The sequence below is a fragment of the Phyllostomus hastatus genome, unplaced genomic scaffold (assembly GCF_019186645.2).
Source record: "Phyllostomus hastatus isolate PE091 unplaced genomic scaffold, TTU_PhHast_1.1 phas_scaffold_501, whole genome shotgun sequence".
Classification (NCBI taxonomy): domain Eukaryota; kingdom Metazoa; phylum Chordata; class Mammalia; order Chiroptera; family Phyllostomidae; genus Phyllostomus; species Phyllostomus hastatus.
In genome coordinates this window covers 49614211-49641239 of record NW_025334033.1, presented here as the reverse complement: position 1 = coordinate 49641239, position 27029 = coordinate 49614211, and the positions used below count along the sequence as shown (strand labels likewise).

Below are 27029 nucleotides of genomic sequence, written 5' to 3'. Positions count from 1 at the left end.
CGTAGGGGGCACAGATCACAAGTGCCCAGTTAAATGAGTTATCACAAAGTAAATAGAGCCACAACCCAGATTTAAGAAACAGAATTTTTCAGTACCTTCACCATTACTCCCTTCCCAAACGGAACTGCTATCTTCACTTCTACCACCACGGATTAGTTCTGTAAGGCAAATTTGGAACTTCTCTTTGCCTCAGTTTCCTCATCTGTAAATTGGTGATAATATCTGTCTCATAAACTAGCTGTACAATGAAATGCCAGGCACTGGGCTAAGCATCTGTGACCTTGTTTAATCCTCCATGTAACCGGATGGGGGAGGTATTATCTTGGCTCTACAGAGGTTAAGCAATCTGTTCACACTGGGATTCGTGCCAGGCCTGCCTGGAGCCTGTACTCGTAGAGGCCTGACCCTCATCTAATTGATCCGAATTCCCTGAAAGACTGGAAACCTAATATTCAGAGTGCTGCCAGGAAGAAGCCCGGGATTCTGAACTGCCTTCGGCCAGAGAGAACGTGAGTATCCCAGAGAGCACCGGCTGGTCGCTTTCAGACATGATCTGTAACAGGCACCTCAAACAAATATTTTGATTTCTGGTACTGGTTGCACATACTCTTAACTGTTCTGGCTCCTGAAATGACCCAAAGGAGGAAATGTGTAGAGATGCACATGCTTTCAGTACAAACCATGGGTCAGGCTGGAGGACACCCCACAGGTACTTCTGCAGTCAGTCCCCACCCTGAGAGTTCTGACGGGTTCACGGAGCCTCTGGCTCAAGCCTTTGCCAAGGAGCTTATGGTGGGGGTGCTGGCTCCAGCTTCTTGGAGGAGGGCAGAGACCTGTCACAGCACCCCCTTATTTCACAAAGAAGACTCAGTACCTGTATGACTACTGACGAACAGTGATGCCGGGAGCAGGGTGGCACAACCGGGCGTCTCGGCGATCCCCATGAGGCAGAGCCTGGAAAAGCTGTTAAGGACAGTCAGGTACAAGGTCTCCTCTGGGAGGAGGGTGGGCACCAACCAGCACCCTTCAAGAAATTACAGAAATATGGCATAGCTCAGTGGATTGAGCACGGGCTGCGAACCAGTGTCGCAGGTTCAATTCCCAGTCAGGGCACATGCCTGGGTTGCAGGCCATGACCCCCAGCAACTGCACATTGATGTTTCTCTCTCTCTCTCTCTCTCTTCCCTCTCTAAAAATAAATAAAAGAAAATAAAAAAAAGAAATTACAGAAATAACTCCCATGAAGCCAGACTTAACATGTTTACATTTTCCATATTTAGTTTCAGGTGTTTTTTAAAGGAAAAAAGGTCACAGGTACGGTTAACATCTTCTTTCACCCCTCCCCAGCCCAATTCTCCCTTCTACCTCACCCAGAAAGAATCACTGTTCTAGGCCACGTCATATTTCCAGGACGTGTTTGTCCATGAGCAATGTAAAGAGCGGCTCATGATCTAAAAACACACACAGATGGCACCACGAAGGGCATCTTCTACAAGTTTCCAGTCTCCGTTGCCTTCTAGACCCGCCTGTGCTGGTGCTCATGGCCCCACTTCCTTGACCGACACTGTTCTCTGTATAAATACACGATTTATTTATCCGTCTCCGCGGCTGGGCACTTAGGTAGTTCTTCCTTTCTCTTCGCTCTGCTGCTGCAATGAGTGCCTTCCTGCCTCCCACTCCCACGCGCGGGGGGCTTTCCTAAGGCAGTGCCTCTCAAGCCCAGGGTCAGAGTTTAACTGTACACTCCTATGTGCTATATACACACACACAGTTAAAAGAAGAGTTTTATAAAATATTTGCCCTACGTATGAAACTCTGATATTCTGTAGTCTATTTCACTTTATAAATGCTGCTCACAAACTGACTTGCTGACCCCTGACGGGTCATGACCTGCAGTCTGGAAGCTCCACTCTGCTGTCCACCCCTCGAGTGGAACTGTGGGGGCGTGAGGGTCCTGCATCTTCAACTTAAAGTGGCTGCATCAATTCGCTTCCACGGCAGTGTTCCCCATTCTCCAAACCTGCCACATCTTGGCACTTTGAAAATGTGTGCTTATCTGAATATAATGTGATACCTCATTATTTCAATCTGCACTTCCCTGACTACAACTGTGTGTACTGATTCATCTGATTATAGTCACTTGAGTTTCCTTTTTGGATTGTCTCCTATTCTTTGCCTACTCTTGCACTGCACTGTCTTCTGGCTGATCTAGTTGCTCTCCTGTGCCCTTCACAGCCAGACTTCTCTCTACAGGAACCTATGTTTATCACACAGGCATATCACATATGCCTATCAAAGGCACTCCTTACCTTTCTTTCAGTAGTTTGCCCACTGAAATCCAGGTATGACACCTTTCCAGCCGGTTTCTCCCCAAGGTCTCCAATGAGCCCTAGTTTCTAACTCCGATGGACACTCTCCAGTCCTGCCCCGTGGCTATGCACCACATTTTTAACTACACACTCCTTCTTGGTCCCCACACCCCCACTCCCTTGGCGTACCACCCTTGGACTTTTCCCTGCCACCAACACTCTGCGGCCTAGATGACCCCAAGCCTCTTAGCCTTGCATCTCTCCTCCACCTCTGCCCATCACTGCCTCCCTCTCCAGTGCCCGCTTCATCCTGCAGCAGCCTTCCGTCTGAGGTCTCGCCTTTGCCAGCCTGTGTGAGAAATTACTCCGAGACCACAATCTTCCGTGGGCATCCCACGTCCCTGCGGATTCCGTCTCCCAAGGCCCTGCTTAGCCAGAGACCACAGACACCAAACACTGCTGCCCCGGGTGCCACATTCTCCCTTGCCTCCTTCTTCTGATGGAACTCTGGCCCCTCCTTCCCATGTGGGGACCACCTGCAGGAAGGCCGCCCCAATCCCTGCATCGCTCTCATGTCCAGCTGCCCAGCAGACATCACTGCCCAGGCTGGTCACTCGTGGATCTGTTCATCTCCGGCACTTTGCACAGGGATTGTATATGCTCAACAGATGGTGGTGGAATGGACGCACACCCCCCCATCCAAAAATGTAAGTATCTGCAAAGCAACCAGGCAAGATTCTCGACAATCTGTGTCATGCTGCCCTGGGTGGCGGGCCCCATGCGAAGCACCTCTGGTGTGGAGGGCAGGACGTGGGGAGAAAGTCCGTACACGGGTGCACTTTCAAGTGCTGTGGCTGAAACCCGGGTTATAGTCCAACGGTGGACACTTACTGGGCCGGCACCGTAGATTTCATCCTCTACCAGGCCACAGGTTAACAAAGAGCCCAGTAAGTGTAGAAAAGAACTCAGTCTGACCATCCACCACTCTTTGGGGAAAAATGCAGAATGCAGGTCTGAACAGGGAGAAAGTTCCGTGTTCTTTCAGAAGCAGTGGGTACACAAAAGCCTGAAGATTACCTGAAGTGACTACCAGAGGGCCAACTGCTGATCAAGCTACAAAAGACGATACTCTTTATACTCTTCAAACCCAATTATACGGATTTCCATCTTCTCCTCAGCCCTCAGAAACATGAAAAAAAAAAAAAAACTGTTTTGGCCCTGGCCGGCTAGCTCGGTTAAAGTGTTGTCCCAATGCACCAGGGCTGCGGGTTTGATCCCCAGTCAGGGCACATACAAGAATCAACCAGTGAGTTCATAAATAAGTGGAACAACAAATCGATGTTTCTCTCTCTCCCTTAAAAAAAAAGTCAATTAGAAAAAAAAGAAAAAAATACTATCCTATTTTAAAATTAAAAATGAGTGAGGTTGTTTTCTCTCCTTCAAGGCTTGGTTTCTCCTGTCCTCTGGTAACCCATCACGGCAACAAGTACACTCATCACCCCAAAGGACCCCAAAAGCAAGTCACATAAAACTTTCGATTTCACCAAATACAGTTTTGTCTCACGTAAACTTTATAAGAAGATCTCTAATTTAGGCTTTCACCCCCTCTGTAACAGTGCTGTGGAATAAATTTTAAAAATAGGTTCTGATTCAGCCATCATTTGCTAGGGACCCGTAACGTGCCCAGCTCTGTGTGAAGTGCACTCACAGATGTCAGCTGTCAGCATCACAGCAACTCACGACGCAGGTGTCTGGTACCAGCAGTCGTAGTTCGAAGAACTCATTTAATGTGGAAATGAATGAAGAAGACTCATTGACATGTGGCTCTGGGTCAAACAATACTCTTCCCTGAAGTACATGACAGACAGCTGTCCTGTGCATCAAAGCACCCAGGGACCCCAGAGGAAGGCCCCGCTACCCTGACGCTGCCCTGCTGTGCTCCTAGCAGAAAAGCCCTGCTGGCTCCCTGGGAAGGCGGAGAGCAGAACGAAGAGTGCTCTGAAGGAGGCCATCTCTGGCAGCGAACTGGGCCAGAGCCCACAGACCCACGCCCCACGCCGAAGGAACCCCCTTCCTCTCGTGCCTGCCCTCCGTCTCCCCCAGGAAACTCACCCCACCCCGGGATCACTGCCGCCCTTGACTCCTACCTCCCCTTCAGGAGGATCCGGGGTTCCTTACCAAGATTTTACTGCTCCTTTCTGCTTTATTCCTCCGCTAAAACTCTAGCTCTCAAGTTCCAGATCAGTGTACGGCGCACAGTGACCTCAGAGTCACCCCGACCTCAACTACTTCCCAGGGCCGCATGGGAATCCGTGTTTGCCACCCACGTGCACTGCTCCTTCTGAAAGGGTGAGAGTATGTGCAGAACGTCCCGGACCCCTGACCACTAGGATGCCACTTCACAAACCCACAGGTCGAGTCCACGTCAGGGTGTGGCCTGCCCACCAAACCTCTTCGTCGGCCAAAAGATACAGAATGTGAGAATCCAAGTGGTTCAGTGAGGCCCAGCACACAGAGTTTACCTGGAGAGGAAGCACACAGCAAGACAGAAAGATTGGTCTGACTGCCAACTCGTAGAGAGCAACAGACAAATGCTTTCTTGTGGAATCACTTGGGGGCATCGACATGTGACTTCTTCAGGTCTTGCTCCTTAAAAAAGGGGCTGGAACAAGCATTTTGAGAACAGGGAAGCTTCCTGCCTCAGCACACAGGGCCTTAAAGAGGGAAAGGGAGTGGGCAGCCTCCAGGCCTTAGCCCCTCATTACCAGCATGGCCCTCACAGTGAGACATCCGGTGTACCCTCCAGGGCGAGGCTGACCTCTCTTCAAATGGCAGGGAAGAAACCCGCCTCTGAAGGCATACCGTATCTCACTTCACCCAGAGACCGTTTTAAACACTATGTATCTAAGTTGCCCCCGAGGCCCCGACTGGTGTGGCTCAGTGGGTTGGGCTTCGTCCCACAAACCTAAAGGTCAAAGGTTCGATGCCCGGTCAGGGCACATGCCTGGGTTCGGGCCAGGTCTCTGGTTGGGGGCGTGTGAGAGGCAGCCGTTTGATGTTTCTCTCCCTCTTTCTCCCTACCTTCCCCTCTTTCTAAATATAAATGAGTAAAATCTTTTTTTAAAAAAAGTTGCCCTTTAGACATTAAGCTCCTCATATTTATGTGGACCTCAGGGTCAGCCACAGCCTGGCCGAGTGACTGACAGGTCGTCCTGATGCACAGGGAGGACCTCCCACCCAGGCTCCCGCAGCCCGCCTCCCAGGAACGATGTCCTCGGTGTGGGCTCCTTCAAACCGACTCCGACCTCCCGAGGGGAAAGAAGCACTGCTTCAAGTCTTCCCACATCTAAATTCCTTTCTCTTCCAAGACGAGACACTTCCGCGGCCCCTTTCTGCCTTGGTGGATCCCCAGGGTCTAAAATCCCACCTCCCCCTTGGGAAAACGAGGTAGCCGGGCGCTGCCTCCTTCACAGAGCCCTCCCCCAGCCCTGAACCTGGCTGACTGCTGCAGTGCCCCTGGGTGCAAAGGCACAGTGGGCTGGAAGGCTGCCGGGGAGGGCGGAGTACCTTCCGGTTGGTGAAGTAGAGGTTCTCGTGCATGTGCACCCTGAGTGCGGGGGTCTTCAGACCACGCAGGCTGATGATGCCATACTTGGAGCCTCCGACTTTGACATCATTCACTGTGAAGAGCCGGTCACTGTTGGTATCTGCCTGGGAGGGGAAAGTGGACTGCGGGTGACCTCCCAGGCCTCGGACCACCTGCCTGTCTCTGACAGCCCCCGTGCTCTGCATTTTCACCAGGTGAGAGGTCCCCCTCCATGCAGCATGGAGGTGACCTAACTTGCCCCTAACTTGGAGTAGCCACAGCCGGGCAAAGCTAACAGGAGTGTGGTCGCACAGTTCAGGAGCAGGGATGAGGATGGCACTGAGGGGGTGTGGCTAGGAAGTTGGACATGTCTACACGGTCACCCAGCTCAGAACTGAGTTTGGAAGAGTCCCGATGTCCATGGAGAGGAACTGTTCAGATGAGACACGTGGGACAGAGAACGTGGCCACCGTGAAAGCACACAGCAACGTGGACAGTTAAAAGTATCAAGAGGTAAAAGGAACGTACAAAATCGCATTCCTATTACACAGGCACCGGGATTAGCACCACGTAAAAAAAAGGCATTGCACTGAGAAAAAAAATTACAACAGAAAAGACTGCATTGGGATATGGGTTATTTTAAGGTTTTTTTTTTTTCCATTTACAAATGTGGTTAATAATTATTTCAGAGCAAAAACTATATATATTTCTGTGTTTTAATCTATATTTAGCTGGTAAAACTGCACTCACTTTGTGAGTGTGCCGTGAAGAAGAGCTGCGTTCCTGAAGCATCATTACCAGTGACTGCAGTCAGATTTGAAAAATGGATCCTGGCGGCAAGCCACCCTTCCCAGCTGTCTGACCACACCAACCAGCCAATCAAGGTAATGCTGCCAGATGGGGCAGGCCACCTGGGGGCCAGCTCACAGCTTGTGTGAGGCAATGAGTGAGGCCGAGGGGGCTCGGGGTACACTAAGCAGCTCTGCCCCAGTTTACTGAAAACCCCAGGAACACCACCCCCACCCGTTTACAGAAGAACCCCAGGGAAGGGCCTCCTGAAGGGAACCAACTGCAAGAAAGTACTCAGGTCAAACTGAATCCCCAAACACACACAGGGTGGGGGAAGGCCACAGGACAGATGTGAGTCCTGGCCACTGACATCCCTTACGAGGAAGGGCTCTGCTACTGAGGCCGCCTGGGGTGAGATGTCAAGGGTCAGCTCTGCAGTTTCGGGCCCCCGTCCTGTGAGCAGACCATCAGGCCGAGGCTATTTTGTGTCCCTCAATCTCCTCGGTTCTCCCCAGGCCTCCATGAAGGGCAGGCTTGCTGCACACGCCAAGCTCTATTGTGGCCTCGGGCCCCAGTCTAGCTGAGCAGTTTGGCTCCTCCCATTTCCAGTGGACCCTCTGCCAACATTTCCCTGGCCCCTGGACTCAAGTAGTGGGCCCTGCCTTCCAGCCTGGTCTAACCTATGGCAGAGAAGACTGTCTGCTCCCTGCAAACAGCATCGTGAAGTGGGAGGCACAGATCCAGGGTCACAGGCCCAGAGGGCCCTGCTACACGGGTCCGGAACAGCAAGCAAGGGTGTAACATGCCGCTGCTACTGAGGACACTGGAGCTTTAGGGCCGGCCACCCAATCCCGCCCAGGACAGGAAAGATTACAAGCTCCCGGTCCACTGTGTACCTTCTGGGTGTGTTTACAAAGCTCCCAAGGGAAAGTTACTTTGTGATGGTTCTCAGTCAATGCGTGGTGGGCCCTGGCTTTCATGTCAAATGACAGAGCTGTAATAGGGTGACAATGGTCACCATGGCCTGCCCTGCTAGCTTGGCACCTGCCAATGGGTGGCCAGAAGGTGCTTGTTAAAACTATAAAAACCTAGCAGACACCTGCTCCTATCAACTGGCACCTACACAGCCAGACCTGATGGGAGCCGATGCTAAGGCATGAAGTGTCAGGGCGGCAGCAATACCACACACGGCTCCCTCCCACTCACCAGTATGAGGTTAAATCGGTCGCTTGCCAAAGCGGAGGGATCCGAGCTGTGAATCTGAACCTTCTTCCTCTGCATGCAGCTAACTCGAAGCTCATGGGCTAAACTGCAGGGGGAGAGAGGGGCAGGGAGGGTGTGGGCACCACACCTAGATACCCAGGGGGAAGGGCCAGGGGTTCTGCCCTACCCCATACCGTGAAGACCATCTCCCCTAGTTGGTCCTCTCCCTATCATTTCTCAGCAATGGAAATGGGCAAGACCCCCAAATAAATTCAATTTTAGAACTCGTAGCAAAACTAAAGCAAAGAAACGGGTGGCCCATTTACAGGCTCAAAGGAAGTCAGAAGCAGAGGAATCTGTTTTTGGATCATCCAGTACAACTCCTTCTCTTGAGACGCAGAGGCGGCGTCGGAGACAGGAAACACGCCGAAGGGCGCGCAGCAGACGGAAAGGGCCCAGGCACACGGCTGCCCCCCCGCTGCCCTTACCCTCTGCACCTCGTACCACCTCTCCATGAAGGACAGCGTGTTTAACGGTGAAGAACAAATTTTTTCAACCAGATCTTTACCTCTTTAGGGAATCAAAGGAGACGCACGGTTCCACCTGCCCTGGCTCCTACCTCCTGCATGGCTGGCCCACACGGAGGTGGCCCTTCTCCGAGATGAGAGATCTGTGTCCCTACAAGGCACCCAAACTCATGTGGTTTCTTCACCTGCCCACACAGTGGGGGCTGCAGACACAGGGGTTAGGAGTTCAGGCATCGAGAGGCAGGCAGATCCCACTCTTTCTAGCTTTACCTTGAGAAAAATCTCTCCATTCTGAGCCTCAGTCTCTTCTTCTAGAAACTGGAGGAAGTAGCAACCTATAGCTCACAGGGTTTTAGTTAAAATTATATCAGGGACCACAAGTATTTAGATAAAGTTTAGTATGCATACATCTATTTAATGTTCCATTTTTAGGGACAACTTACTAGATAAGGAGAAAAGAAGGCAGAAAGCTCACAGGATCGAAGTTACAAGACCTTACTACCAAACTAAACATAATTTATGAGTAACAGAGAAAGCATCCTGAGAAATTTCTGCCCCAGTTCTCTGCCTAGACCCCCTGTCCTCTCTCCACGGCCTCCTGCGGGAGTCACAGAGGGACACCGACTCCCTCGGCGCTGGTTTCAGCAGCAGGAGGCAGGCGGTGAGCTGCAGCCCCTCAACTGTGAGGACTCCTCACAAAGCAGCTATGTGGCCTCCTAACTGGGTTCTCGGACCATGGAAATAAAAAACAGAAAAAGAATACTCATGAAGAAAACATAACGAGGCACTGACTTACCGGCAATAGCTGGGGACACTGAGAAAACCCAGTTTGCTTTTCTGTAGCAAGGAATAGGCATTGAATCCCATCCTGGTTATTTTCTGGGGGGAAAAGGGATTTGGTGAAGTTTTATGTTGTGAAATAACAGAGAATATCTTTAGTTCCATAGGATGCAATGAAGAAACAGGTACTAAATTGGCAGAAATCACATGCATATAAATCTGACATTCTCCCTGGAAAGAGAAAAAGCGCAGCTCAAGAAAGAATGTGTGAGCTGGAAGGTCTGCGCGAGGCCTCTGTCCAAACCCTCCAATCAGTTTACATGTGGGGAGAAGACGCCACCAAACCAGTGAGTGCGGGAACGGCCCTGGATACTCGTGTCCGCAGCGTGCTTTCCACTTGACCTATGGTGACCCCACAGCCTAGATTTTCCATTCTGTTGCCCCCATAACCATCAAAAAGTCCTGATGTCTAGTCCCCAGCAAAGATACAAGAAACCCTCATATCCAAACCATATACCCTGGTTTTCCACTTAAAATATGCAGGTACTGAAACAGTATTACGCTTCTTTTCCAGATTCTCCCAGGGAAGGACAAACTGTCAGAATTACTGCTAAGACTTTGCAAATAGGGAAAGTGGAATGGGAAGAGATTGCTCCCTTGGTCTTCCTCTCTTCACCAGCTTCCTGCCAGGGGAAACTCAGCGCCATACTGCCTGAAGTGCACGAAGCTGAGCGTCACAGGGCGTTTAACAGGCACCTGCTTTCAGCAGTGGATGCAGGCTGGCGGGCTGCAGGGACCAGGGCAGCCCCGGGAGTGGGGGGGCCCACCTTTTTCTGCTTGTCCTCTTCCTCCAGCAGCTGCAGCCTTTTGTGCTCCATCTCCTTCTGCTGGATGCTCTCCCTCGTGAGGGGGTTGCAGTTGTTGTGACCGGGGAGCAAGCGGAAGTACCGATTCTTTTCAGGGTCAAAGTAGTACCCTGGTAGGTCTGTAGTCAAAAGAAATAAAATCTCACTTGAAGTACTGTGACCTGACCCACCTAGAAAGGAGCCCAGTGGCCTGTCCCCCACCCCTCACAGCTGCCTGTCTCTTCTAAGGGGCCGGAGGTGAGCTAACATTGCCAGTCACCATCCTGGCCCAGTTCAGTCCTGGGGGAGCGGTTTGCCTCAAGATCACAGTTCCTGACGTACCCAGCTCCTCCCTTTAGTGTCTGCATTTGCTCCCAGGATTTCCTGAGCCCAGAACGAGCTGGTGGTACACACGGAGTACACCCGCATGCGAGTGCAGGCACACCAGGCTGAGGAGGAAGGGTGGCCAGAGCAGATGTAAGCAGCTGACGAGGCAGGACCGAGTTTCGTCCTTCCCTGCAGGCGGGGCCAGAGAGTCCTACCCAGCAGACTGCCTCACCTGGCACAGAGGAACTCCCGGCTGTGCTGGACGAGGTCGAGGGGGCCTCCTCCTCATCGTGGTCGGAATCCGGAGGGCTTTGCTGTGTCCGGGTGTCCCACCTGTTGACACATGGTCACGGTAACCTGCAGTGAAAGGCTTGAGACCCAGTCATTCTGCGACTGTGGGGTCCTGGCAGGGGGCAGGTCAGGCAGTTCCACAGCCTTCACCCTGACCCTCTGACCTTTGATTATTGGGGAGCACTGACCCCGCTTTTTCTTAAAGTAGTTTACCTACTGCAGATACACCAAAGCTGGGGCAAGGTTTTGTTTCTCATCCTTAAGCAGATGCATGTCGCAGTAATTCCTTTTTGTTATCTCTGTGCTCGAGCATTTCATGAAGTCTTGGGGAATTTTTCGGATGAAAAGGAGAACAGAAATCTTTGCCAGTAAGAATTCTACCAGCTGGACTCATTTGTCAGCTCAGCAGCATTTACAAGGTCAGGTGAATTTCACTACTTATTGCATCCAGCAGTACAAGAGTTTAAATTGTACTTGGCTACCGTACCTTACAGATGGGAAAGCTGGGGTTCAGGGCACAGAGGCGATTTGCTCAGTAAGACTGGGACACAGCCATGGTTTAAACACTCATTTTGCAAAGCTACAAGCAGCTCTAATAGTAATTATAAGCTAAAGGGTATAATGATATATAACAAAAGATCTAATTTTAGAATCCTGATAAAATCCTCTTTTAAAACAAGAACTTCCCCTCTATCCCCACACTAAAAGGAGTACAAACTGCAAACTAGGTTGAAGGAATAAAAGAGCTTTCTCTTTTGTCTATAAATACTAGCTACGCATGGTTTCTGGGAAAATTTATTTTCCGTTCTTACGGCCCAGAGCTTCCTGAGGCAGCTCATCCGAGATCGGCAGCAGGAGAGAGGAAGGATTACGTGTCATGACAAATGTCTACGTTTCTGGTCCAAGGACTGCCAGTTCAAAAACCGCTGCTCCATTCTTTCCACGTGGAGCCGGAAGGTGGCTGTCCATGTTTCCACGCAACTCTGCCAAAGCTGATCACATTGTACTACACGCTGTGCTCTTGTGGGAAGACCTGGGACCCAAAACGTGTCCATGGTTCTCCTTCCAAAACATACAGACACTGGGCACTGTCCCGATCTTCACAGCACTGGTCAAGTCCGGGACTTGGGCTTAGAATAGTATTTTATTCCACACCTCATGAGGCCCACCATGGATGGAGGGCCTATTCAGAGACAGGCAGTCCATTAGGGGCTTTATATATGTTATCGCAAACGTCACAAGGGAAGTATTGTACAAGAAAGATATTTTACACTTCCAGAAAGCTACTTTAATTAGATGGAAAACAAAGACAAAAAAAGAGAGAGAGAGTCGGTCTACACAATGGAGAAACAGCTCTCCTCCAGCTGCATCAGATAATACTAAGCCTGTGGCTCAGGCCCAAAGTCAGGTCACTCTGAAAAAAGAGCATGGCCATATCTCCTCACTGCTTGGAGTGTGGCCGGCAGGCTGACCCACAGCAGCGACATCCCCCGGGTGCTCGTGGGGAACGCAGACTCATGTCGGGCCCCACCGCACACCCTGCACGCGGACGGGGCCCCTGTGAGGGTGCCGGGCAGGCGACACTAGAACTGGAACGGCCCTGGGGAACTGCACTTGCCTCTCATTCGAACTGTGCTGTCGGAACCTAGGGTTCTGCCACTGGCTCCTTCTTCCCAGTCTTCTGCTTTTCCAGCTGCTTTTATGCATTTTTGCTCCTAGATGAGAAAAAAAAAAAAAAGAAAATCACATACAAGTGTGTGTGCGTGCACTTTTCTCTGCTGCTCGCTTCTTGATGGTTTATTCCCTCGTGCTCAGAACTAGACCCCACCCGGGTGACCATTGACGCTGCCACACCAAGCCTCACCTGTAAAGGGCTGCCCCCCGGGAGGAGACACTGATGGGATCCAGGGTGTCTGCAGCCACTTCTCTCACCTCACAGTTGGCCTGACAACCCGCTGCCCTCGGTTGCCGGGGTCACTGTGTGAGGTAGTGACAGACTCCATTGACACCATTGACACTCCAGTGACACTCCAGTGACACCATTACTTTAAGACAACAGTGTGAGCCTGGCCGGAGAACTCTCTCAGGTTGTCTTCTTTTCCTTACCAGAGAACACCAAGCACAGAATTTTTCTTTCAGTCTACACACACCGTGTTTGCAGAGAATAATTGATAGTGGACATTTTCTCCTACAGTTTCAGTATTGAACAGGGAAAATTGTGAACATAATTAATCGGGGGACCCAGTGTGTATGACTTTTCAATATGCTTTCTAGAGTGTTTTTATTTATTTTTTAAAATTTTATTTATTTATTTTTAGAGAGAGGGGAAGAAAGGAGAAAGGGACAGAAACATCAATGTGCGGTTGCCTCTCATGTGGCCCTCACTGGGGACCTGGCCCACAACCTGGGCATGTGCCCTGACCGGGAATTGAACTGGAGACCCTTTGATTCACAGCCCACGCTCAATCCACTGAGCTACACCAGCCAGGGCTGGACCACATTTTAAAACCATATTCTAACATTGTTAACAAAATTAGAAAAAAACTTCTGGGGCTGAATGCACATGAAGAACTGATTAGAAATCTATTTGCCTTTATTTCCCAACTTCTACTTTTGAGGGCAGAGAACCTGTTAGCATCAAACAGAGCACCAGAGGTCTGGACCTACATTCCGGGATTCAGCATTCACTCAACCACTTCTGTGTCAACCTATGATTGTGCATTGGGGTTATTTTGATACAAACAAAAGGAAGAAAAATTTAATGAGTATATAGTACTCAACCAAACATTTCACAAATTCTGTAACGAATTCCTTCCTTCCTTCCTTCCTTCCTCCCTCACTCCCTCCCTTCCTTTCTTTTTTGTTTTTGGTTCTTTTTTTTTTTTTTGTAACGAATTTCTTGATTTGCTGGTGGGAATGTAAAATGCCCTCACCCCTTTAGAAAGTTTTGCAATTCCTCAAAAGGTTCAACATAGAGTTACCATGTGACCCAAAGAACCCAGCAGAAATGAAAACACATGGCCATACAAAAATTTTGACAGAATTCACAGCAGCATTACTGATAATTGCCTCAAAGCGGAAACAGCCCATATTTCCATCAGTTGATGAATGCGTAAAAAAATGTGGCACAACCATTTTTATTTGGCCATAAAAAGAATGAACTACTGATACATGATACAACAAAGATGGATCTTGAAAACATACACTAAGTAAAACAAGCAGGACACAAAACTGTACAGCACAATGTACAGGAAATCCCCAGAAGAGGCACATCCAGACACATGCACACAGAAGTGTTTCACAGGGAGGGGCGGGGGTGGGGGAGAGGAGGTAGAGAATGAGGAGTGACCAACTGTACAAAGGCCTTTTTTTCTTTTTAAGCTTCTTGAAAATCCATTTCTCTGCTATGAAGAATGAATTGTTCTCTCCAGTTACCCCAAGTGACTTGATAAATGATGATTGTTTTATACTTGCAGGAATAAGAGTAAGGGAAAAGGGCTAAACCTTTTTATTAACTAGGTGATAACTTGGTAAAGTTTTTATAGAACTTTAAACGATTTATGATATTCCCTGTGTACCTATTTATGTTTTCTTGGGCAACATTTCCCCAGATTACTTGCTTTCTAAAAGCTGTAGTACTATATGTAATACTTCAACATGATAGCAGTTTTGTTTTAAAACCATAGGCAGGTTAATGTGACTTTTATTTAAACTAAATTATATGTTGTATGCATTTGTAAAACATATATTGCTGTCATATTTCCTTTATCCTGTTTGGTTACACACTGTTGAAAGGTAATTTCAAAAATCAGCTGATGACACTTGGTTTCAGCAAAAGTTTAAAAAGGGAAAACTTGTCATTTACTTAAAGTTTCATGAAGTAAAATTTGTATTTAATCTGAATGACTAGATAAGATCTTTTTCTGGAATCAACCTAAAAGATGCTGTCTTGGCTGGTGTGGCTTAGTGGACTGAGTGCAGCCTGTGGACCAAAAGGTTGCTGACTCGATTTCCACTCAGGATACATGCCTGGGTTGCAGGCCAGGTCCCCCCAATCAGGGTTGACTGATGTATCTCTCACACATCAAGGTTTCTTTTTCTCCCTCTCTTTCTCCCTCCCAAATAAATAAATAAGGAAATAAATAAAATCTTTTTTAAAAAAATGTTTAAAAATCCTAAAAGAAGCTAAGTGTAATTAGATCTTTTATTGGGTTGGCCAAAAAGTTCTTTTGGTTTATTTCCATAAGATGGCTCTAGTAGTGCTTACTTGTCTTTAATTTCATTCAAAACAATTTTGTTAGATTGTATTGTGACAGCTGTCATATCAGCTTGCATTACAAAAAAACTTATCAAAATTGGTGAATTTTTGTGTAGCCATTTTAACACTGAAGATGGAAGAAAATAAACATTTTTAGCATATTATGCTTTATTATTTCAAGAAAGGTAAAAATACAACTGAAACACACACACAAAAGATTTGGGCAGTGTATGGAGAAGGTGCCGTGACTGATGGAATATGTCACAAGTAGTTTGTGAAGTTTCATGCTGGAGATTTCTCGCTGGACGATGCTCCAAGGTCAGGTAGACCAGTTGAAGTTGATAGCGATCAAATGAAGACATTGAGAACAATCAATGTTACACCAAACGGGAAATAGCGAACATACTCAAAATATCCAAATCAATAAGGTTATGGTGAAAATGAAAAATTTGTCTTTTATTTTACGGAAAAAACCATGCAGACTTTTTAGCCAACCCAGTAGTTTGTGTTACCTACCTACCACCTGTAATAACACTCCCAGCCAGACTCAGGGCATTAGCATGAAGTACCCTGAGTCCAAAGGGTGAAGCAAGAGCTCACACAAGAGATCGCATATAACTAGGCAGGAGGCTGACATGCCCAGGTGTGTAATATCCATCCTGGATTCTCAGTCATTTTAAGATGAAAAGGGAAATGAGGAGTGTACTTAGGAAAATTAATTTTCTTCTTCTTTAATGTCTAACTCTTTACCTTCTGCTTGTTGATCCTTTCTTTTTATTTTATTTAGTTTATTTTTAGAGAGAGCGGGGAAAGGAGGGAGAAAGGAAGAGAAACATCGATGTGTGAGAGAAACATTAATTGGTTGTCTCTCGCACACTCCCAACTGGGGACCTGGCCCAAACTGAGGCATGTGCCCTGACTGGGAATCACTGGCAACCTCTGGGTCTGCAGGCTGGCCCTCAATCCACTGAGTCACACCAGCCAGAGCTGTTCATCGTTTCTTAGTCGACAGGTGGACACCTGTCCTGCTCCAAATATATTCTTAGCTGCTAATCATCTCTAAAAAGGCAATTTGAATTTGCTCTTAAAATATCTATACAAGATGTATACACTGGTAGATACCTAGAGCTCCTGAAAACCTCTAAATCTTCTTCCTCATCAGTCTTTTGTATATTTTGGAAGACAGCAGAGTATACCTCTAAAGCTTTGCTGTGAACGGCATTTCAATAGTGATAAATTCTGAAAATAAAACCTTTATATCTTTTATTTTCTGCTTTTCAAAACTGCCAATAGTTTCCCCCAGATGAGAGTTGTTTGGGTAGCATCCACTGTAGCTCTCTCTAACTGGTTTCTGCCCATGAAACAACACGTCCATCAGTTTGCTGATGTGTCTTTTCTATCTAGTTCAGCTAGTTGCTTGGGTGTTCCACTCCTTACTATTAATGTTGCTTTGAGGTCATCCCATTTCACTTTTACAATGATTCCAAGGAACTCTCAAAGGTTCAATTCTTCCGGCTGCAGGTCTTTCAACCTCCACTTGTCAATCATCTTGAAGTTTGGCAAACCTCTGAGCAGTTTTTCAGGACCTGCTTCAAATTTGGGGTCTTTGCAGAGACCTACTCATGAGTCTCATTCACCCAAAAGTTGGCTTAGCCTGCAGTCTGGTAGTTTTCTGCTCAGGAGCTGCAAAGATTTGGCCCCACATTCCAAAATGCTTTTGTTTTGCACACCTCACAGTTTCCTGGATAAACTGGCCCTCCTCATGCCCCAAGACCCCATTCTGAGCATGGATGAGAAAACCCCAAAGGTGCAGGCCCAGAAACAGTCCTGGCTCTAAGTTAGGGGCCTCGAGGCCTGTGGGGTCGGGGCTGCGGCCTCCTCCGTGGAACCTGCATGCCTCCGGACCCTCTTGCTCTAGCCCTGACAGGTAGGTCCAGAACTTGCTTAAGGCTGAAATTCAAGGTAAGCCAGAGACTCTACTTGCCCTACCCAAGCCCTCAGGTGGGGCAGCCTGGACAGCTGGGCCCCAACATCCTGCCTAACACTGGGCTGGGGACTAGAGCCCGACAACACTGCCCCACAACACCTGGGACACACTGGGGCAACAGGGTTTCTCTTCAGGGTAATGAAAATGTTCTGGAATGCCCTGGCTGGCGTGGCTCAGTGGATTGAGCGCAGGCTGCGAACCAAAGCATCGCAGATTCAATTCCCAGTCAGGGCACATGCCTGGGTTGTGGGCCGGGTCCCCGGTGGGGGCCATGTGGGAGGCAACCACACATTGATTCTCTCTCTCTTTCTCTCTCCCTTCCCCTCTCTAAAAATAAATAAATAAAATCTTAAAAAAAGAGAAAATGTTCTGGAATAAGAGCTATCACGTGATGGTCACACAATCTCAACTATACTACAAAACCCATCCAACTGTACATTTTCAAAAGGCAAATTATCTCAAAAACAGAAAGAACTACTATAGCAGGACTGTAATATTTAAAGTGAGAAATATTCAACAAGAAAGTTAAGATGATACAGACGACTGGGCTGTAACCTGGCAAAGCTGAAGCCACCAGTTTGTGAAGCCAAATACAAAACGGCCTCTACATGGCGATTTCCGTGCCCACCCTGAGTGGCTAGTTTTATAAATTCTGCAAATGAGGAAACTGGCTTAGAGGGCTAAGTACTGTGCCCTGCTGGCCTGGCTCCTGGGCTTGGTGACCTACAGGACACCACCTGTATAATTTTCACCGTTATTTAACACTAGAGTTTGGGGCTTTGGAACTGTGTTTTCTCCAGGAAGGTGTCACGTGTTTTTTCTTCTTGCTGTTTGATTCACAAGACAGTATCTATAGAACACTCCACACCCATCAAGGGGAAGAGGGTATCATGGTTTCTGAGGTACTCTGGGGAAACATGAGGCTTCTTGGACACGCAAGTACTGGGGAAAGGTGGCTTTGTCACTAACCCGGGGCTCCACTGCTTATTACTTAATGCGTTACCTTAGGCAGGTGACAATCTCACTGGACCTCTTACTGTGTCTGACAAAGGTACTATCTACCTCACAGGACCAGTGTGCGCAAAACTTAGCTGATGATCGTAAACCAATGAACACAGTTTGTAGCAGTCCGTAAGCGCTCACCCTGCATTAGTTACTATGCTTATCTGTCAGAAAAAGCCAGCCACAACCTAAACTTTCTGGGAAACCGCCAAGGGCCCACAGTCCAGTCACTGGCAAGTGCTGGGCAGCACCTTCAGCATCATAATTGAGAAAAACGCTCCTTAGGGTCAGACACTGAGCGGTGACACTCAGGGTCCCCCTCCCGCCGTGTTTGCGGCTGCAGAACCGACCGGCAGGACACACCGGGCTCCTCGCGCCCACGAATCGCGCACACCCAGAGCTTGCCGGTTCAGCTTCCCACCCACGCCAAGATCAGGCCGGCGATCCACGTGCTCGGCTCCTCCCCGCCCCCTTCCCCCCACGCCCCCCGTCCCCCCCCGCGCCGAGCTCTGTCCGGGTAGCAGCGGCAGCCTCTGGACCGACGCCAAAAGTCGCCCTAGCCAGCAAAAACTTACTCGATTAGCGGGTCCTTTCCAGCTCTTCCTCCGGCCCAGGAACAGCAGGAGTAGTGGCGAAGCTTGGAAGGACCCGGAAAGACCAAGGTGTAGCGTCCGCGAGTCACTTGCGTCGGCTTTCGTGCTGTCGCAGCGGATAGGGCCCTGACGGCCTCCCCTTCCTTCTCATTGGACTTGGCTTCTGACTGTCCACGCCAAGGGGGTGAATCCCACGGAGAGGGCGGGGATTGGAGGGTTTGGCTCCGCCCAACTCTGGCGAAGGGGCCGCTTGTCCGCAGGCGTGTTTGGGCTGGGCGCATTTGGGGGCGGGTGCAAGGGCCTCAGGGGGCGGGGCCGGGGCGGGGCTGGAGGTTGCGTTCGAAACCCTGACGTTTCCGCGCTTCCTTCTCCGGAGCTGAAGGTATCCTACCTGACATAGGCTACCTTCTCTGTTCGCAGCCTATTGATCAGTGTGTAGACGTTTTCTCGCCGCTCTGGGCTACTAGCTTCAAAACGGAGACTTAGGGAAGAGGAAAGATTTTGTTGTGGGAAGGGCGAAGGAGGCTGTAAATGAGAGAGACAAGGGAACGGGTGAACAGGTGATGTTTTCTGCAGAGACCTCAGGTAGCTGAGGCTGCTAACCCTAGGTCTGTGTGGTTCCAAAGTGCAGCGGAGCTCGCTCGGAACTGCAGTCAGGATACCTCTTTTCTAGGTCTAGTTGTTTCCTACTTGCTGTGTGACCTAGGGTGAGTCTCTTCCCTGTCTGTGCCTTGATTTCTTACACTGAAACAAGGAAGTGGACCTAAGGTTCTGATGTTCTTTCCAGTACAAAGTCTGTTCATACAACCAATATTTTCAGAATATTCTCTGTGCCGTGCCTGTTGCGGGTATCTGCCGACAGCCATCAGATCCTCTAAAAGGAAAATTGGAAGCTTGTGATGGGCACTTGACCAAAGGTGACAGTTTTGTGAAGAAAGCTGGGTTCAAATAGGCCGCAAACGGGCCTGGTGCACCACGTGCCCTGTTAACCCGAATGGCTACCCATTCGGGTTAACCCATTGGAAATTAGGTTATAGGGTTTATCATCTATACTTGGTGTGAAATTATTTTGATCAACAACAAAGAAGGTGGGATTTCCTCTCTCAAGGAATTTACAAACAAATGAAGGGTGTGGGGTGGGGAGAAGAATGACAGAAGTATGTTCAGAATAAAGGACAACTTTATGAAGCTTGAGTGGTGGGAAAGAAGGCATAGAGAGAAATCTTAGGCTGAACAAATAACCTGACTGGAATGAGAAAGCCTGTTCAAGGAACTGTGAGGCATTCCTTTTAGCTGTTTGGGAGGGGAGGCTTGGAAGCAAAACCAGCAAGGTTATGTTGGGTCAAATCAAATATCAGGGAAAGGGACAGCCCAAGGCAGCCTGTGAAGGTTTGAGAGTTGGGGAAATCACCTGGGCAGCACTGGAGACAAGATTGTAGAGGAAAGATTGTGGAAGTCAGCTAAGACACTCATTAGGAGCTTATTGCAGCAACAGTCCCTGTGAAAGGTAGTCAGAGCAGAACCACAGTGGTGGCAGCTGGGATGGAAGGGAGGGGTAGATGGGAGACATTCCTGCCAAATTTGAACTCTGTGGGCGGAGTCAAACTGGATTCTAAAGAGCTGGAGTCACTGGAGGAAGCCAAAAGCTGAGTTGACTGTGGGCTTGCTGAGTGAATGCATGGCAAATAGCCAGCCAGGAGTTCTATTGAAGGAACTATGCGGTAGGCACCAGATATGCCTCGGGGACCTGCAACGGAGCACACTGGGAAAAGGATTAAAGAACATTTGCAAATCAATGCACAGAGGAAATTGAGCCGTGGGCAAATCATCTGGCATTCCTGAACCTGTTTCCTCCTAGGTAAAATGAGGATAATAAGTTGTGAGGAGTATGTGTGATGACTGGGAAACCTCAGTGCCTTCTGTTTTGAGGATGGCTTGGCATCTAAATGGTGCGTGTTACCAGCCAGAGTTAAAATAATTCTTTTTTAAAAATAGTTTTATTTCCAGAATTGGAAGCCAAGGCAAGTAAAAATTTTTCTTTGAAATGACACCTAAAATGAATCAACATTAAATTTGACTAAACAAAAATATAAACAATACTTTTCTAGTCCTGGTCATGCGCCACATATTTTCTAAGCCTTTTCCATGTATTCCTTCTTCTAATTACAACAACCTTGTGAGGTAGGCACTATTACTATCACCACTTCACTGATGAACTGAGCCATGGAAAGGTCAGGTCAGGATGTGAGTGGCAGAGCCAGGATTCAAACCCAGGCAGGCTGGTATGACAGTTTGCGTTCTCAAGGCAAAAACTATCACGATGAAAGTCAAGAGACATACTCCAATTTGGTATAAAATTTATACAAGTCATTTCACTGAAAAGGGCTAATTTTCCTGTATATAAAGTATTCCTACAAATAACTGAATAGAAACATGAGCAGGAGCTGTACCAACTATACAGAAAAGGAAGTAAACATGAAAGGATGCTCAGCCCGACTCAGATGAGGAAAATGCAGTTTAAAGTTCTGACTCGTCTTTTTTCATAACCAGATAGGCCAACTCCAGAATCTTGTTAACACTCGGGCTTTCATATACTCTCTGCAGGAGACAATTTGGCAATATATTAATATTCATGAAAAATGCACATACATTTTACCTACCAATTACACTGCTAGGAAATCATCCTAAAACTATATTTGCTTATGCATAACATGACAGGTATATGAAGCATTGTATAATAGTAAAAGTTTGGAAGCCATCTTAATATTTTTTAGTAGGAGGCTAGTTTAAAAAATGATGGTGCATTCATTCAGTGGAATACCATCTACTAAAAAAAAAAAAGGAAAGAATGAGGAAGCTTTTATATACGGATATATTACAAAATTACCTCCAAGGCCCTAGCCGGGTTGCTCAGTTGGTTAGAGCATCATCCCCATATGCCAAGGTTGCGGGTTGGATCCCCAGTTAGGGTACATACAGGATCAACCATACTTATTATGAATGCATAAATAAGTGGAACAACATATCCGTGTTTCTCTCTCTCTCTTTCCAAATCAATTCTTAAAACATTAAAATTACCTCCCAGGTAGATTCTTGGTGAAAAAAGCAAAGTGAAGAACAGTATATAAAATATTATATAGGGTGACAATGTGCGAGGTGTGTGTGCACACCCATGCACACGCAGGCATGTGCATGCATATGTATAGCTTCCTGATACAAGGAAAGCTGATAATATTGGTTATTTTTAGGGAGGCAACCTGGGTGGGCAGGAGACAGGGATGAGGGAGCTTTTCACTTCCCTGTACCATATACTTCATTGTACCTTTTGAATTTTGACTATATGAGTATATTACCTACTGAAACAAAATTTAAATGTTAAAACAAATCAACATACTGTGGACAGCAACCAACTGCAAATGTTGTCCATTTTAAGAAGTGACTTTGTAAATGTGTTGCTGTGAACTAGCATGCCGGTCAAATCCTATTATGGAGAGGCTAATCCAAAATACAATCAATACCACAGAAACATAATGAAATTAATATGTCCATTATGTGATAACAGGTCACCCAGAGTCCAGGAAAAGGGTCTTTTTAATTAGAATTTGTCAGTGTTTTTGGTAGTATCCAAAGGATGTGAATGCTTTATTCACTGGAAATCTGGATCCAGAATCATTCTCCAGTTCCTTCACTAATGTGAATTAAATATCCCACGAAGCTCTCCAACCCTCTTTGTATGATCATACATTCGCTACTGCTGATGGAGGGAAACCTGGGCAGTGGGCAGGAAGTTCTATATCCTAGTAATAATGAACCTATATAGTATTGGTATTCTATGTAATTGGGTAGACTAAAGCAGATTTTAAAGATCTGGTCCAAGTAACTGATAATATCAGTTGTTGGAACCCACAAACTCAGGGATAAGACTTATGGTACTTCTAAAATAATATTTTTAGCTAGTTAGCAGCTCACTGAGTAGAACAGTTAATACATGATCGATGCAGAAAGCTTAAGAAACAGGAAAGCACAAAATAAAAAAAGTACCCAATTTGCCTGTGTTAAATCCACTTCTCCATAAAAACCACTGTTAATATTTGGATGTCTTTATTTCTAAGCAGGTGTTAGTAAGTCATTAACTCATTCAACAAATATTTACTGAGTACTTGGAATGTCATGCCTGTTCTAGGTGCCGGGGATTTTAGTTGTGTGTGTGTGTGTGTGTATATATATATATATATATATAATTTTTAAAAATATTAATTGTTGTTCAAGTACAGTTTTCTGCCTTTTACCCCTTCCCAGCCCCCCCCCATAGTTGTATATTTTTTAAATAACAAAAATTCTTTTTAAAATAGTCACAAGCTAATAGAAAATTCTAACTATAGTACAGAGAACTTTCACACTGGAATACTTTAAATTTATATTTTCTATAAACAAGAACATTCTCCTACATATCCACATTATAACCAACAAAATTAGGAAATTAACATTGATACACCACTACCTTTTAATCTTTAGCCCCACCCAAATGTCATCCATCATCCCAATAAAAATTTTTATAGCAAAAGAATCCAGTTAAGAATCACACTTGTATTTAGCTATGTCACTTAAGTCTCCTTCACTCCTAGACTGTTCCTAGAACAGTTCCTCAGTCTTTAATTTTCATGACCTTAACACTTTCGAACATAACAGTCCAGTTAATTTGTAGAATGTCCCTCAATTTGTTTTTCTGTGGTATTTTCTCATGATTAGATTCAGGCTGCCTCTTCAACAGGAAGATCATAGAAGCAACACTGCATTCTTATTGTACCCTATCAGATGCCACATGATTTTTTAAAAGATTTTATTTCTTATTTATTTATTTATTTATTTATTTTTAGAGAGTGGGGAAGGGAAGGAGAAAGAGGGGAAGAGAAATATCATGTGTGGTTGCCTCTCACGTGGCCCCCACTAGGGACCTGGCTTGCAACCCAGGCATGTGCCCTGACTGGGAATGGAACCGGTGACCCTTTGGTTCATAGGCCAGTGCTCAATCCACGGAGCCACACCAGCCAGGGCCTACATGATTTTGATTTGTTTCATTATGGATGATGTTAACTTTCATTTTTTGAGTAAGGTGATGTTAACCAGGTTTCTCCAATGTAAAATTACTCTATTTTTTAAATTAAAAATCTTTTTAAATTTTGAAATAATTATAGACAAAATGGAAGTTGTAAAAATAGTAGAGAGGTCCCTGTATCCTTCATATAGCTTTCTTCTTACATAATCATAGTTCAATGTTATTTTTTTCCTTTTTGTAATTTGGTTAGTATTTGTGAGTTTATATAAATATCCTATTCTTCATCAAACATTCAATTAATTAATTTATATATGGAATCATGATTCCCTGTGTTATTCAATGAGTTAATTCCATTCTTATTATTTATTTTGATGTTCAAATAGCCCCAGTTTGACTAGTAGAAACCTCTTTAAATTGTCTTCTGGGTTCTTTTGAGATGTCCTCATCATTCTTTGATCATTTCCTTGCTCTCTGGAAAAAGATGTTCCAGGCACTGTTGGGAACCACCATGCCTGGTTTCAGAAGCTGTAATCCCCCATGGCTAAGGCTGAGTGAGAGGCCTTGGGACCATAAGCCACTAAGGAGACAAAGCTTATCTCCCTGGCTGGGGCACCGCTTCTGCCCCCTTTACTTAATCCTGCTTGGCCCCCATTGCATGATCAGTTAGCCAATGATGGGTAAGAGTCCTCAAGGGAGGGATGACCTAAGACAGGCACAGTCATGAAGGGGCCTTCAGGGAAGGACTTGGGGGGCTATAGAAAAAGGGGGTGATGAACCCTTGCCCCTCAGCTTTGACATAGCCTGAGTCCTCATTCTGTCTGAGAGAAGTCTCCTAATCTCCTGGCTGCCTTATTTCCCCTGCCTGATTTAAGCCTGAAACAATGCTGGAGGGGGGTGCAGCCCTTTGCTGGAAAGCAGGTTTCCCTGGGGCGATCAGGCCTAAAATAGAATGGATAAAATCCTGTGGAACCTGCTTTGCTAATAAGGGTCCAAGCATGAAATGAGTTTGCTCCCCAAAGTTTTATAGCCCTTTAGCTAACTGGCCCTGACTCAGAATAAGCCCTCATAGTTCTTTGTATGTTATCTATTGTTTGATCCTTACTGCCTGACAATGATTGATCAGTTTTACCTGTATTCCTGTGCAAATGGAAATCAATAAAAGCCCATTGAGGAAAAGGCTCCTGGCCCTTCTCCTTTGAGAGATCAGTTACCTTTCCTCCCCAGCAAGATCATGTCTTGGTAGACTTATTCTCATCCTGGCAGCTGGAGGGGGGGCCCAGGGAGAGGGGGCCCATGGGCGGAGCTCCCCCACAAGGCACATCCTGTGCTTTTCCTGTTCCAGGAATGAGTCAATTCTCTAAGGAGTCCTAGTCCCATTTAGTGGAGCTTGGTATTTAGAAACCAAGATCTGAGTGCTAAGTGTACTCATTTCTATTAGGGTGACGTGTTCTGGGGCCTGCTCAGTGGTCACAGTTAGAAATATACACCCACGCATTTCCATTAACAGTGCACACACAAACACATACACACATTTAAAACCATGTTTACTCACACATCTATTGTTAGGGTGGTCAGTGCTGTGGGCTATGAAAGAACTCACAAAGAGAAGAAAGTGCAGAAAGTAAAAGTTTTATTTTTACTTTCCCAAGGGAGAGAAAGGGCTAGGTGTGGAGACACGCACCAGCATCAGCACTGAGGGGTCGGGGCTGTAAGTTTTTATGGAGTAATGGGGTGGTTGTAGAGTAGGATGTTTCAGTTAGGTGGCAATTTGTTTCGATGTTATCTTTGGGTACAGGGTCCAGTAGTTGTTGTGATCTGGTAAGTCCTGTTCCGTAAGTTCCCGGGGCCTCCGAGCCTTCAGGGCACTTCCAGTAATTGTCTAGTCCTGAGGATAAAGGTTCACAAAACAATCAGGGGCAGTCATGCTTTAGAGGGTCCAGCTAGCTCTGGGAAAGGGAGCCTGAGAGATGGCTATTGTCCTATTATCTACTTTTTTTTTTAGATTTTTATTTATTTAGTTGAGATAGGGGAAGGGAGGGAGCAAAACGGGGAGAGAAACACTGATGTGTGAGAGATGCATCCATCAGTTGCCTCTCCCATCAGTTGCTTCTCGCACACCCACAACTGGGGACCTGGCCTGCAACCCAAGCATGTGCCCTGACTAGAAATCAAACCTGTGACCTTTGGGTTCGCAGGCTGGCACTCAATTCACCAAGCCACACCAGCCAGGGCATTTAGGAGATTTTTAAAATAATTTTAAAAGCTTTGCCATCCTCTGTGTAGCATTTGCAAGCCTGGGGGTCTTCCAAGAATGGTCTAAATTGGAAAACGGGAAGGGGCTTGCAGGAAGAGTACCTTATTATAGCTTCCACAAGCATCATTTATTGCCACAGCAAGACAGAAGAACATTCAAAGGATGTGCATTGTTTCCTGTTGTTGCCAGACCTTGCAGGCTGGTTCTTGAGTCTTACGTCATAGAAATGACCCCTGAACTCAGTAAAAAATCAAACAGATAGAACTTACTGAAAAGAGTTTGTGCACAAGGGAGTCAACCAGAAGAGAGAAGCTAGGCTTCCCAAGGGGCTCCTGTAAAGGCTTATCCTGGGCCTCACGGTGGGTGTAGGGCTTGGGGATGACGATGAGGTCAGCTGCCCCACGATTGTACCTGGTGGAGGTGGATCCCCAGGTGATCACCAGTTGTTTTCCATGGTCAGTGGATCATTCAAAGGACCTATAAAATAATGCTTGCACAAATATTCTAGATACCATTTAATTGACAAAGCATCTATTTTGCAGAACATGACGCTAATAAAGGATGCTATCTTTGTGCATTCTTTCCGTTAGGGATGTGGCTACATTCATTTCAACTATGAAATTTTACTGAAAGCAAGGAGTCATGAGCAGGCCTTTAAGATGGAGTTCTTTGGGTCAAGATGGAGTTCAGACTGTACCCTTGTTCTACCTCACCGTGACTGGCCTCATTAGGTTCAACAGTTTTATGGACAAAAGAAGCTAAGAAGCTATAGAAAAAATGTCCTGCAGAATAGCAACATAACAGAATACATTGAGACATACAATTGTTCCAAATCTTACTGCCTTTATGGTTTCTTCTGCATTGAATTTCTGTTTAAACTGATAGGAGGATTGCTTTTAAGGAAAGAAGTGAAAATAATATAAATGGAGCCACTTTAAAATGGAGCTGGAGTTGCAAGCTCAGAGGAACTGCTTTGCAGGCCTTAATCCTCAAACCTTTGGAATGTTTGAACTGGGCAAAATAACCTTTGAAATGGGCCTAAAGTAGTATTATATGCAAAACAAAACAAGAACAAAACAAAAAAAATGTGTGCAAAGCTAACAGGAAGGCAGACATTCCTACTATTGGCCTGAACATTGAGAAGACCTTCAGAATTAGCACTGCAATGTATAGATAGCTAAAGAGTAACTTACCTTATGTGCACCTGTAGAAATTCCTCCAT

The 27029-nt window shown here is 46.6% G+C and overlaps 1 protein-coding gene, 1 long non-coding RNA gene and 1 pseudogene across 5 annotated transcripts in view; 1 reads left to right on the top strand and 2 right to left on the bottom strand.

The window, feature by feature from the left end:
* DCAF4 (DDB1 and CUL4 associated factor 4) overlaps positions 1 to 18606 on the bottom strand; it is a 23076-nt gene extending 4470 nt beyond the window's left edge. For 3 of the 4 annotated variants that reach the window (XR_006783787.1, XM_045823090.1, XM_045823091.1), the window contains exons 1-9: positions 18480 to 18606; positions 12276 to 12372; positions 10599 to 10699; positions 10022 to 10179; positions 9211 to 9293; positions 7891 to 7993; positions 5877 to 6020; positions 4782 to 4831; positions 875 to 954 (exon numbers count right to left, since the gene is read on the bottom strand). Coding sequence is in view for 3 of the 4 variants with exons in the window: in XM_045823090.1 (XP_045679046.1) it covers positions 875 to 954; positions 4782 to 4831; positions 5877 to 6020; positions 7891 to 7993; positions 9211 to 9293; positions 10022 to 10179; positions 10599 to 10699; positions 12276 to 12364 (808 nt within the window). In the remaining variant the exon portion in view is untranslated. Of the gene's footprint in view, positions 1 to 874; positions 955 to 4781; positions 4832 to 5876; positions 6021 to 7890; positions 7994 to 9210; positions 9294 to 10021; positions 10180 to 10598; positions 10700 to 12275; positions 12373 to 18479 lie in introns of those variants that run through there. The other variant, XM_045823092.1, reaches the window with a different exon arrangement.
* LOC123808443 lies at positions 115 to 10013 on the top strand. Its single transcript, XR_006783788.1, has 6 exons — positions 115 to 509; positions 2607 to 3016; positions 6627 to 6779; positions 8216 to 8422; positions 9354 to 9541; positions 9769 to 10013. It is a non-coding gene; the product is annotated as an uncharacterized LOC123808443 (long non-coding RNA).
* On the bottom strand, positions 15888 to 27029 carry LOC123807902 (annotated as a pseudogene).